General features: G+C 38.4%; 1 protein-coding gene across 3 annotated transcripts in view; it reads left to right on the top strand.

Moving 5' to 3' along the window:
- NCOA2 (nuclear receptor coactivator 2) overlaps positions 1-13,945 on the top strand; it is a 180,071-nt gene that overhangs the window by 132,978 nt on the left and 33,148 nt on the right. For all 3 annotated transcript variants that reach the window (XM_042036497.1, XM_042036499.1, XM_042036498.1), the window contains 5 exons: positions 568-753; positions 1,606-1,707; positions 1,804-1,944; positions 5,276-5,423; positions 7,560-8,829. In XM_042036497.1, coding sequence (XP_041892431.1) covers positions 568-753; positions 1,606-1,707; positions 1,804-1,944; positions 5,276-5,423; positions 7,560-8,829 — 1,847 coding nt within the window. The remainder of the gene's footprint in view (positions 1-567; positions 754-1,605; positions 1,708-1,803; positions 1,945-5,275; positions 5,424-7,559; positions 8,830-13,945) is intronic.

Below are 13,945 nucleotides of genomic sequence, written 5' to 3'. Positions count from 1 at the left end.
TTTAGTTTTATCCATCACTCCACACAGGTAATTTCAACCCTTCAGTCTTTCCCATTGTAGCTGAGACTGTGTGTTTCAATATTCCCTATTGTATTGCTTCCTGTTTTTATAAATGCATATTAGTTTCGTTTCTTTCCCTTTCTAATCTGGACAGATATTTTTATACAATGCAGCCATGTCTTTTAGTAGTACCTTTTACTGGAAAGATCCTACATGCTGCCTTAATTTTTCCAGTCTCATAAATCAACTTGATCTACCCAGTGAGCTTTTGCTGTACTGTATAACTTTGACATGCACCAATATTTAGCCTTTTATTCTGCTTTTCTACTATGTCATTTTAAGTCACTTGAAAAAACAAATTAGCAGCGCTCTTAAAATCTGTTAAGTTTATAAATGACCTTGTTACGTGCTGGTTTGGGCTTTAATATTAAAATTAGATTGTTATTGTTGTTAAATGAGCTTGTTTCCCAACCAGTTTGTAAAGCATCTTGATTAATTTCCTGTGGATAAGCAGCAGAAATGCCTGGTACCAGATTTATCTCACTATCTGATTTTGCTTTTGCTCAGTGAATGGGGGATCTTGGTCTGGTGACACTCCTAGGCGTAATAGCCATACCTTTAATTGTCGGATGCTGGTAAAACCTCTTGCTGATTCTGAAGAAGGCCATGATAACCAGGAAGCACATCAGAAATATGAAACTATGCAGTGCTTTGCTGTTTCTCAACCAAATTCCTTCAAGGAGGACGGTGAAGGTAATTATCATTTCCAGTTTTTGTTAGTGCACTTTCAGTGCAGTCGATAAAGTGACCTCTAATTCCTGAAAATTGGAAAAATTCTTAGTTTTTTTTTCCTTTTTTGATTTAACTGTAGAAATGTACTTTTGTCTTGGCTATGAGTGTATACACTTGCGTGCACCTATTTGTTAAACCAGCTGAGAGAACTGAGAGAAATTCTGTTTACCTCAAAGAGAGATACCCTAGTTTTATATTGCTGCAATTGTAAGAAAAATGTAGCTGACTGGGAAGAAAGTTTCAAAGGGCAGTTTTTTGAATTCTTAGAATTTGAAGACAATCGTGGTTCACCATTTCCTTTACCATTTACTACTTCAGCAGGTAAATTTCCTCAGATTGTTTTGTAAGTATTCAGGTAAGTAAAAATGGTTATCGTGAAGGTGCGTTCTCAGGAACAGCAAGCGTTTGGGGCAAGTTTAAGAAATTTGGCTTAGAAGGTATGGAATGGTGAGTGTTGAAGAAATGTGCTCTTTGTGCATGCAGTACATTCTTTTTTATTACTTAACCTCATAAGTGGTTGAGCTACTACAGGTATATTCATAAACATGTGCCAGTACTTAACGGGTTGTGGTAAACTCCTTGTTAATTTTTCTTCTGAAAGAAAAAAACCCCACCTTTCCTGTTTTATTTAATGTTTTAGGAAGTAATGAAGATACAAACCCACTGAGCTTTGTCTATGCGTTTATTGGTACAAAATTTATTTTTGGGTCCAAATAAATTTAAAGAACTTTTAAAAAATCTTTCTGAAGTCTTTGTGGAAACAAAAGTCTTCCCCTTCTATAAAAATTAAATGAAGCAACATTTTTCTCTAAGATTTGCAGTCTTGCTTGATTTGTGTTGCAAGAAGAGCTCCAATGAAGGAAAGACCACTTCTTCCTTCGTCAGAGAGCTTTACTACACGCCAGGATCTTCAAGGTATTGTAAAATAGGGGTAAAAGTTTTTAATTTTATTTCCTTTTCCTCAATGGGGGAATTGCTATAACAAATGTTTTCTAATGTATCAAATATCAGGCAAAATAACTTCACTGGACACAAGTACCATGCGAGCAGCTATGAAACCCGGCTGGGAGGATTTGGTCAGAAGATGCATTCAGAGGTTCCATTCACAGCACGAGGGAGAAATATCTTTTGCCAAGAGGCATCACCAGGAAGGTTAGGTTTCATACTTTTAGCACTTTCTATATTTAACCTGTTTGCCATTTGTATCTCTTGCTTGTGTTCTCTTTGTTATGCTTTCATGGAACAGTCAACAGCTACTGACAGTCCCTTTCTTAAGCTGTTTTATCTAACACACTGATGGCTCTCTAGGCAGATCTTCAGCTTTCTCACTGCTTGTTTTAGCCTTCTTGTTACAACTGTGCCATCCTGGAGTATGTTTTAAATCTTCAAAATGTCAAAATTATTTGGAAAGAAAGACCCTTGCATGTTGTCCACCAAAATGTTCACTGGGCATTATTCTTCAGAACCTCAACTCACACATTCCAGTTCATTGCCTGTATTCCCTTTCTCTACAAAAATGGACTTTTACCGTCACGTTTCCTGTGAGAAACACTGAGTGTAAATTCCCAAAGCTGCACCACTCATACTGTTTGGAAATCTACATTGTTGCACTGTATCTAGCTGATAAGTGTTATAGGATACACCACAAGCACGTCTACTCAGTCAAGATGATGGTAGGTAAGAAGCTGGAAAGTACTGCACTTTGGAATGGTCCCCATGAGGTTTCTGTGGTAGTGACTGTGTGGGGATTTTTCATAAAACCCTTACACTTCTAATTCTAGTAATACAGACCCAAATTAATAAAGTGAATAACCCTATCTAGTCCATGGGAAAGTAATTTTAAAACCAATTGGGAATAGCTGGAACATTTCCAGTACAGAAGCATCATTCTTTGGGTTCATGTTTAAAGAACAGGGTTTACAGCTGGCTTGTAACAAATAGTTACCATGGTCATTAAGCAACAGGCATGTCATCTTGATACTAAATTGTAACTGGAATATCAAATTATTCCACCAAATGCACAAAAAAAAGAGCTTTAGTCATGAGGCATTAGTTAAATACTCTTTAATACGTTCTGCTTTCATGAAATCTTCAGGTGGTGTTTTAGAAATGTTGGATCACAGAAATGCTGTGTTATTTTAGTTAGCAGTTTTTGGGGTATATCCAGTAGAAGTGCTAAAAGTTTCACAGCCTTGTGCTGTGATTTCTGACAGAACTGAAGAAGGCAGTATGCAATTAAAGTTACACTGGGGGTTTAGAGAGCAGTTGCAGGTAAGGACCCATCTGTGCCAGAGGTGTTTTAGGGGTATCTCTTACGGCGTCCCAGCACTTGTTATTTCAGTCTTCTTCAAGTTATTCCTGACCAAATTAGCAGCTACTACACTGAGTGCCAAGGTTTGAATGAGTCCTCCCTTAAGCTATCTATGAAGTGGTGAAAATATATTTGCTTCAGGGTTTGCGCTGTATCATTTTTCAGTTGTGGCTTAGGATCGTTGTGTTAATTGTAGAATTAGTCTAAATGAGAGGGCTCTTCTTGTCAAAGTGAAAAGAGTGAGTTACAAGAGGAGGAAAAACCTCTGGAATGGTTTTCATACAAATGATGCAGCAATGAGGAAGAATAATGGCTGAAATGTTGCCCTCCCCTGCCCTGCAGGATGGAGAAGAAAAACAAGTCATATCTTGGGCTGTAGCATCTTTGTGCTTGACTGAGGAACCCTTTGCAGTTTTCAAGTCATTGTGGTTTGAGAATAGAAGCAAAGAAAGTAATGATCTCCTATGTGTAATCCAGCATTATGCTGTGAAAAAATGCAGCATCAGCTTGATAAACAATAAAAAGCAAGCTTTAAAATTATCTGTCAGTATAAAATGCAGAATATATGGTAAGTTTTTATTGGCCGCAGTCAGAAAAATAGCATTTCCTCAAGAGGAGTACGGAGACATTCTTGTTTGCTTAAAGAATTAGTTTGGAAAATGATTTAAGTAGAGATTTCACTTGTATCCTGTTGGCATTGAGTACTGGAATTTCCTGATGTGGTATATGCTAAAGTTAAGAGCTTTGGACCTTCTGGTGCCCAAAGGTTAAACTGAAACAATGACATACCTAACAGTGAAATTCTGTTTTGTATTGTTTCACTGTTGTAGGTTTTTGTTTCTCATTCCATTTTTACTCTGAAAAACCCCTTCTGGTTGTTTAAATTGTGCTTCCTGTTTTCTCACTGCCTAGATAATACTTTGAAACCTTGCAGAACAATATATAACACTGGGGGACAGGGAAGGAAAGCAATCGTAACCAGTCTTGCAAGGCTGAAAATGTGGTAGCTCTGTAGACCAGACAAATAAAGGCCACACTTGGAAAACCATGTCATTTCATTACAACAGGAAATATTAAAAGACAAGCAATGAAATGAAGATCACATGATACTATTAACTTAAAAAAAAAAAAGAGAGAGAGAAAGAACCCCACAGAAAATATATATGTAGGAAAAAATAGGAAATTAAATGTATTTGTAGTGCTTCATTACTATTTTTTCCCTAAATGATTATATGAAAATTTTTGAAGTATTTTACTTCTCTCAAATCTGCAATTCTTATGTGATTGCTTTTGGACTAGAAATTGTAAGCGACCACACTCGTTTCATTGATGGCAGAGAGTGAACAGTAGAATAAATGTTTGGGTGATTTGCTTTTCCATAACATGTTTTAATTTTTTTGTTAAAGAAGTTTCACAGGAGTCTGTGGAAGTTAGAGAACTGAATTTGTTGAAGTTCACATTTACATTAAAAACTTAAAGGGCTGCAGAATATGTACAGTGAAGTAAACCCCAAACCTGAAATGCCGTCAACACTGGGAAAAGGTAGCACAGCCCCAATTTTGGTTTCCGTAATTTTATTTGTAATTTTTTTGAGCTATATGTATTTTATATTTGTTTTTTTAAAAAGAATAATTTCTCTTTCCAGTTTTTATTTCTAATTGTTCTTATGTAAAAGTTTTATGCATTTTTTAACTTAAAGAATTAGTGTTGCAAGACAATTTAAACAGGCAATAAGGAGGAAAAGATACAGTCTAATGGAAACAGATGATCTAAGAACGAAGGACATTTTTATTAATACATCATAAAGTAGATGGTACAATGAAAAAATATTTGAGGAACAAAAGGAATTAGATACATATTTGATGAAAAGTGAAATGGACATCAAGAACTTCCTGTCTGCTCCTGAAATACGTTCTGTTTCATAGTATCTTCCTGTTATTGCTGTCACTCCTTACAAATTTTCATTTGATCGCCCTACGGTTTGCAGGATCCTTTATTTTATATGCATCATGTCTATTTATTTTCAAAATGTTCTTTTTGTTTGTTTTGTTTAATTAGCACCATATCTGTGGTACTGATGCTGATGGATTTAGAACATCAGATGCTGAGCAGCTGAGCTACCTGTACTGCAGTTTCTCCTTAGTTTAACTGTGTTGTTCTGCTTGCCTGCAGTGCTGAGGCAGGGACTGGCCTTCAGTCCTGTTTATCGCTTTTCCCTGTCGGATGGCACCATCGTTTCTGCCCAAACGAAGAGCAAGCTCATCCGTTCTCAGACGACCAGTGAACCTCAGCTTGTAATCTCCTTGCATATGCTTCACAGGTAATCCTGGCCACATTCTTTCACCCACACTCTGCTAAGAGATGTGGAAAGTACAAGGTTGCCAAAGCAAATAGATTGTTTAAGGCTGATAGGTTTCAGTTGACCCAGAACTGATATCATGGAAACAAAATAAGATTTTGAAATCAATGCTTGCAGCAGGAAAAGACTGTAAGATTATTTCAGGATTTAAAAATGGCATGCTGTATTTTCAAAGTCATGTTCAGTATTTTAATTTCCCTTATTTTGCATAGTAGATACAAGAAGCTTTCCAGCTGTAATTAAATCTAGAAAATTTAGAGGGATTAAATTCTTGTAGTTCACATTCTGTTATTAGTCCTGGTTCTTCTTAAAAGAACATGTTAAGATTACTAGGACTGCACTTTAGACAAACTGTTATTTAATTCTTTGATTCCCTTTGTGCCTTGTCTTTTTGGTGCTTGGCTTAGTGGCTTTCTCATGGCCAATCCTGAGAAGTGCTATTACTAAGTGCCCTTAGTTAGGAGTTTTTTTTAAAAAGCACGGCCAATAATATGCTAAAGTCAAGTTTAAGTAATCACTGACATCAGAACTTCAGCGTACAATTTTTATTAAGTCATTGCATGTCCTGGTGTATTTGTATCAGATTTTGCTTCAGGTTTTATGGGCTGACTGTAATTATAACACTATTTTCCTTTAATCCTCTGTATCATTTTTCTTGAGAAGAAGAAACCAGTGCTAAACATAATTATAACTGAAACCCTTTTATAGAAATTGTAGATTTGCAAATTGATCTGGCCAAAAGCTGTCTCAAATTTTTCTTTGCATTGCTGAAGATACCTAATATTTCATTAAGTGCCAAATTTTAAAAAGCAAGCACTATTAATTTTAAAATGGTACTTGTATATTTTGTTGCACTTTTTTCAGCAGAGTGCTGGTACTACTATATTTGTAATAAGGTTTTAAAAATACCCCTTTTTTATAGTTAATGTTTTTCACCTTTGCCCTCATGCCTAAGATAACAAACACAGAATAAAGACTCGCTACTCTATATTCTTGAATTATTTCACTTCTCATGCTTTAGCAATGTGAAGGTTTAACTGCACTTATTTATACTGTGCAAATAGGACTGGTTTTTGTCTCATGGAAAATGCATATTAGGAATGTTCCATTTGTATTTGGCTTTGGAAGTCCAGAATTGATTTGATTTTTGTCAGAATCTCTTTTTTTTTTTTGCTTCCTAACCTACTTGACTCTGTCTCTTCTGTAGCTTTTAGCATTTGGGAATATGTCTGATTTTCCTAATTTAAGTTTTAGCACAGAGTAAAAAGTGTATTACATCTTCCCATAAACTAATTTAAATCTACTGGGGAAAAGAAACGTGACTTTCAGGTGCTCTCACAAGAGCTTTTTCTGTGTGTCGCTCTCTCTTCTGTTTCTTCTGTCTTGCAGCCTACGTCTCTAAAATACAGGTTTCAGCTCCTGCGTGTGCGGTTTGTTGTTTTTCTTCTCCCCTTTTCCTGAAGGCCTATGCAGGACTGGATTGCTAACAGACTGTTCTCATTCTGAAGCAGTATCCAGTAGTTCCCTTGGCTCACATGCTGTTTTGGAACAGTATTGAAATACTCTGGCAGTGTAAAAATGTGACTTTTTCGACTTTCTTTTCACTAGGAACTTGGTGGGCAAGTAGCCCACTCCAGCCTTGTGGTGGGGCTAACTCACAGAAATTCAAAACTCCAGCAAACAGCTGTCCACAGCTGTCTTGTAAAACATGTATTTGTTGGGTTGTATGTTTCAGATGAGATTTCTGTCAGTTCTAGAAGTTAGCTTGCCAAATTGTGGAGGAGAGATACATTAAAGGGAGTCTGAAATTGTAACCTATCAGCATTTCTAATGACTGTCATTTAAGTGAGGTTTTAATTTTGTTTTTCCTCTCTTCCACTGTTTTGTAATGATATACTGAAAAACCATACTGTTAATGTTCAGCCATGTTGAGAGTCACATATCACTTTTGTCAAATTGTTGATTTGTTTTTGATTGTAGGGGTTTTGTGTTATTTTAAAGTGAGGTTTGGGGTTTTGCTTCTTTTTCCGTAATGTAATTGCAAGTTGGCCAGTGTCATTTAGCTAACAGACTGTTTTTCTTCCCCTTGCCACATAGAGAGCAGAATGTCTGTGGAATGAATCAGGATTTGACTGGACAAGGAATGGGGAAGATATTGAACCCAATTAGTTCCAGCAGCCCTGCCCATCAGGCCATGTGCAGTGGGAACCCAGGTCAGGATATGACCATCAGTAGCAATATAAATTTTGCCATAAATGGCCCAAAGGAACAAGTGGGCATGCCAGCAGGCAGGTTTGGTGGTTCAGGGGGAATGAACCATGTGTCAAGCATACAAGCATCCACTCCTCAGGGTAGTAACTATGCACTAAAAATGAATAGCCCCTCACAAAGCAGCCCTGGCATGAACCCAGGGCAGCCAAACTCTATGCTTTCCCCAAGGCATCGCGTGAGCCCTGGAGTGGCAGGAAGTCCTCGCATCCCACCCAGTCAGTTCTCCCCTGCAGGAAGCTTACATTCACCTGTGGGAGTCTGCAGCAGCACAGGAAATAGCCATAACTACACCAACAGTTCCCTGAATGCACTTCAGGCCCTCAGCGAGGGCCACGGCGTTTCTCTAGGATCGTCGTTGGCTTCACCTGACCTAAAAATGGGAAATTTACAAAATTCCCCTGTGAATATGAATCCTCCCCAGCTAAGCAAGATGGGAAGCCTGGACTCTAAAGACTGCTTTGGAATATATGGGGAGCAATCAGAAGGTACAACTGGACAAGCAGAGAGCAGCTGCCATTCAGGAGAACAGAAAGACAACAGCGATAGCAACATGCCACCGGTTGTCAGTGGCGAGAGACCTGATGGACAAAATAAACTGCACGACGGAAAAAGCCAGACAAAGCTCTTACAATTGCTGACCACCAAATCAGATCAGATGGAGCCTTCACCTTTGTCCAGTACCATGGGAGACATTAGCAAGGACTCCGCGGGAGGGTTGCCTGGGTCTGGTTCAGCACATGGAACCTCGCTCAAGGAGAAGCATAAAATTTTGCACAGACTATTGCAGGACAGTAGTTCTCCTGTAGATTTGGCCAAGCTCACAGCAGAGGCCACAGGCAAAGAACTGAACCAGGAGTCCAGTAGCACAGCTCCTGGTTCAGAGGTGACTGTTAAACAGGAGCCAGCGAGTCCTAAGAAGAATAACAATGCACTACTTCGCTACTTGCTAGATAAAGATGATACTAAAGATATTGGTTTACCAGACATACCCCCAAAACTGGAGCGGTTGGACAGTAAGACAGACCCTTCCGGTAGCACAAAGTTAATAGCTATGAGGACGGAAAAAGAAGAGATAAGCTTTGAGCCTAATGAACAGGTAAGCTGATTTTTGCATTATGTGTGAATGAGTTGTTCCAGGCCTGCATTCCTGCCATCTGACTTCCTCTAAGAGTGGTATCTTGGCAGTTCAGGACAGTGTTACCTGTATTTTGAAATCCAGTCTTCGCTCAGTTTTCCAGTTGGTGTTACTAAGTTGTGATCATCACACTGTGTGAAAGCACAGACTCTGCCTGGGAAGAGATGGATAATGCAGGGTACCTTTCCCAGATGGTAGCCAGGCGAAGACAAAATACTCGTGACTCTTGGTTAGTGCTGCCTAATTGACAGCTTTTCCCACAGGCTGATGTTGAACTGCTGTTATGCTTGCTAAATGAGTCCTTGACGTAGCCCAGCATAGCAGCTACCCTCCTTCCGTGGAAAACAGGTTCATGCCCAAGAACAGAAGTTGTTTGAAAGGACTGATAACAACTTTGCATTACTGGTCTTTGTGCTATGCTTGACCTGCAAATTAAAATCAAAGCAAATATACTTCTGTGCCAGTTTGGAGGATTTATTGGGGTTTTTTTGTCATCTTAAAAATTCTTTATATTCTGCTGCAAGTTTCTGCGGAAGATTAATGGTTCAGTGCAGGGATCATGTCTCCTTGTGCAAGGTTATCTACATTGAATTTTACATGCAGGATTTCTTTGCTTTCTGTGCAAGATTGCTTGTTGCTCTGCTGCCCAACACACTAATAAATTGTGTATTGTTGGGGCTTATGCTAAAAAGTGTTATGTCACTGGCTTTCATGCAGAATTCACTTTCCAAAAGCACCGGGTCCACATCACCCAGAGTGCTCCAGTTTTCAGAGCTTTGCAAGAAAAAAGGACACAGCAAAAGCAATCTGATACTTCAGTATTACTGTTTATATTATTTATAAAATGGGTAATTACAGTATCAATTTTAGTATTTTCTGGGAAGGTTATAACTAGCTGGAGTTAATCATCCTTGGATTTGTCTTACACCATCAGATCTCCCAGCTGGTCATTAACCCCTAGGCAGCCCTGTGTGTATGAAGCCTTAGTTTGTAAATCATGATCAGACCATATACCATGCAAATGTTCACGTCTCACAGCCATATCCTTAATTTTAAAAATTTTGTATATTTTTTAATGTGCAGACTAGGCTTTAGCTTGTTTATTTTTTTTTATCCATTCTATTTTTTCATTGTGTGTGTATAAAGACATTCTTTTTTATATTTTCTGTATTGTATTGTGAGGCTGAGCAGGGATAGACAACATTTTCTTAGCCCTAAGTCACAACATTGGATTTTTTTTTTTTATTTGCCCTTTTGGCAATTTATAACTAGTAGACAGTTCTTTCAACAGTGGTTATAACCACAAAACATAGAGGCCAAACATGCCATTCCAGAGTAGATGCAGCACTGTTAAAATCTCAGTTATCCAGGCAACTCCTAAGGTTACTTTGCTGCTTTTGTTTCAACAGAATTTGACAACTATTGCCATTATGTAAGAGCAATTGTGGTTTTTCAATCCTTCCCATGCTTTAGGAGAAACATAGCCAGATTGTACTAATTTCTCCTCACTGAAATTTGCACTGATTTATCCTCAAGCTTGGATGTTGGTTTAGTTTTCAAAAGAAGCCTCTATTTTGTAGTGTCTGTAAAGGTAGGATTTAGATTCTGTGTGAGAGCTTATGGTTCATTAGGCTAGAAAAACACAGATATCAAGAAATTCACAGCTAAACTGGCAAGAATGGACTACTTGTAAAATGTCTGATAGATTTCAATTCCTAGTTCAGATCCTACACATTGAAGTCAGTACTAGATGGAAAGCAGAGATCTTAAATCCTCCAGTATTAGGTACTCGATAAGAATGTAAAATTTGATAATAACCAAAAAATTTATGCCCTTCATCCGTAGATCAAAATCAGGGCCTTCAGATGGTTTATTCCCCAAGAATTAAATTTCTAAAAGAATTAAAATTTCCTCTTTCATGATCTCTATGGAGTACACAAGAAACAGCTTAGCTTATGAACCAATTCTCAGAGAGCAGGTTTTGTCCTCTCTAGAATTCCAGTTTGTTGTCTAATCCAAGGTAGCTGTACTAACTCCTTTTATTGCTGACGGAAACACAGGAAAATACTCCAGGATTTTTTTTTATCTTATACTAATGTGTGTCTAAAACAGATGAGGTAAGCCTCTCTTTACTGATATTCCCATTGACAAGTGGTAGCACAGGTGAACAGTTTGAACTAGCTGCTTTACTTTCTCATGACTAAAGATAGGCAAGTTATGTCTCACCCTAAATGTAAACATGAGACTAACTGTAAAACCAACTTTCAAGAAAGAGACTTTAGTGTCTACAAACGTTGCCAACCTCAAGCAGTTGAAAATCAGGTCTCCTGAATTATGAACTTCTTAAAGTGAATAGTCTATTCACTTTTTATTTTTGGGTTTTATGTTTCTGAGGTTGGGGAGGGATTTGAAGGGGTTGAAGTGTGGGCTACGAATGTATTGCCTTTTCTTAACATTTGAAGACAGAGTTTGTCTCCGAGGAGAGAGGGAAATGAAGGTACAGAAAGGTCCAGGAGCTGGGTTTGTTCAGAAAACCACAAAGCAGTGCAGGAGTCATGATAAAGTGGTAAGGGCTTCCTCAGCACCAAGGTATGGAGAAGCCAGTCCTGTCACTGTGGTGGAAGACTGCTGGATAATGACAGAAGGGCTTTTGTTGCTCCTGTTGGTTGTAAATAAAGCTTTAAAACCCACTTAAAATGCAGTGAAACCTGGAGCTGAATAAACAGAAGTCCAGCATGGAATAGGAGAGGAAATGGTGGGGAATATAGAATAATGTAGGCCAGGCCTTTAAACAAATAACCACTTTACCCCAATTATAAAATCACTAAAAATATTTAGCATCAAAACTCTTCAGCTTTGGAAGATGGTCTCCCACAGGAAGTGCTCATTGCCTAAATTTAGATCAAAGCTGGAACTATTTAGTACAAGACTAGAACAGAGATTCTTGAGCTAAATTCTTCCATCCTCCTGCATCCTTCCCCCTCCTTCTTCCTCCCATATGTAAAAATTAGCCATGTGCTTGTGTTACCTATTTTGCAGGTTTATTTAAAACTTCTCCTTCCTGAGGAATGTTGTATTTTTAAGTAATTAGTCACTGGAGTGTGCAGTTTCTCTGGAAACTGCAGCAGAGCAGCAGTGGGATGGCCTCTACAAGGGAGATCAGTGTGTTGGGAGGCAACAGAGCCATTGCGTTTTCTCCTTTTACTTTTGGTGTGACTTTCTGAGCAGGAAATGCTTTGAAGTGCACCACTGTACTAAAAATAGCAGTCTTCTAGGTAGTGTGTTTAAACATACTCTTCTGCAGAGAGCAGCAACTGACAGGAAGCCTTTCTCAAATGGCAGAGAATATTTCCAGCATGGCCGTGCCTTTTTCCTTTCCCTGGTGGGATGATGGTTATCAAGCTTTATTAGGCTGATTGCTATTCCAGTTGTAGCAGCTCTAGGGGAGAGGATAAAAGACAGACTTGCTGGGGGCACTAAGCGGGGTTTTTCCTACAGCACCAACCGTAGTAGGGCTGTTGCTGTCAACCACCACAAGTTCTCATATGGTTCACCACTGTTAGAAAGAGAAGAGATTATCCCTCAGCAGTAAGCTGGCCTTCTCCCATTCTCCCTGACAGTCCACTGCCAGGAGCAGCCCCTGTAGTGATCAGGAGATGGTCAGATGTGGCAAGGACGGGCTGACAGCTTGGAGGGGAAGGAGAGTGAAAGTACGGGGGAACATTAGAGAAACATAACGAACAATGTTAGATATTGCCTTGCTAAAGTAGCTTGTTCTCTGAGAAATCACTTGGGGGAGTGTGGAATAAAATCCTGATCTCCACAAGTGTACGCTCCTCTTTTTTGTTCAGTAGACCATAAAGACAGCCTGTTTGACAGGGACTTTGCAATGTAACAGTCTGCACAAGTGCTGTTCCAGAAATCATCTTAAGCATGTACATTTTTGTCCTAAAACTCAGAAACTGCTCTGGTGTTCCTCACGTACTTCATCAACGCTGCTGTGCTCATGCTTTGTGTGGAAACCAGTATCTTCCCTATACTAGCATATTTTCTCTACACATGCCACTCATCTTTAAAAAACCTATTTCTGGTTTAATAGTCCAGAATCCATTAAGTTCATGAGGAACATTGATTTCTTCTTGAAATTCTATCAAAATCTTAGAATGGGGATTCCATTTTCTGAATGTCTTTCAATTAGAGTTCTGTTTTCAAATGTTAGTCATAGAGTAGCTTGATAATTTAATAGGATTTCTAGCCAATTTTATGTTTATTGCAGTTACCAGGGAGAAAAATACCATATTGGTTCCACTTCTAATTTCCTTTTCCCTTCTTTTCATAAACCTTTAATTTACTGCCAGTTTGGAGCAAGGATTTGGTTTTGTTTACCTCTTACAGTCAAATGCTTTGCCCTTACTTCTGAGGTGGAAGATGAGCTAACTTCAAATTTATGTAAGTCAGGTGTAGTTTCAAGTTGTGCCCCCACCAAAAGACATCCTGTTGTAATTCCATAGAATACAGGGTCACAGTGCAAGCCATGGGCAGGAAGGAGATTTCCGGAGACCTGAGTATCTTATCCAGTCCTTTACAATCCATGGAAGCTAGACTTTGACACAGCAACTTTTGTAAACCAAACTTCATGTTGAGGTGCAGCTGCCTTTCAGTACAGCTGCAAAAATTCTGTAAGCACTTAACTTTAATCTGTATTTCTCTATATGACAGTATAAAATAAGTACTTTTTCAAATGCAAAAATATTAATGAGAATTGTCTTATACTTTCTGGCACTTAGTGTCCAAGTTCTACAGAGATTGTCATAATTGCATTACTTAGACATAGTGAAAATACCCACACAAGAACTTTCTTGTGATGCTTAGCACTTTATCAGGTGCTTTTTTTTTAAATTCATGACAAATAATTTTTTTACAGGGAGATTAGGGTGTGCCTTCTATTTACATAAAATTCAACTTAGACCATTAACAAAATCAATATAGAAGATAACTAATAGAAAAATCCCATGAACCTAACCAAGCAAATACTTTAATGCTAGTTTCTCTACATATGGTGCCATTTGAGGGTTAG

The sequence above is a fragment of the Corvus kubaryi genome, unplaced genomic scaffold, assembly GCF_017639235.1.
Source record: "Corvus kubaryi isolate FWS band 111438036 unplaced genomic scaffold, C.kubaryi_AGA036_p1.0 37385, whole genome shotgun sequence".
NCBI classification, from domain to species: domain Eukaryota; kingdom Metazoa; phylum Chordata; class Aves; order Passeriformes; family Corvidae; genus Corvus; species Corvus kubaryi.
This window is presented reverse-complemented; position numbering and strand designations above follow the sequence as displayed.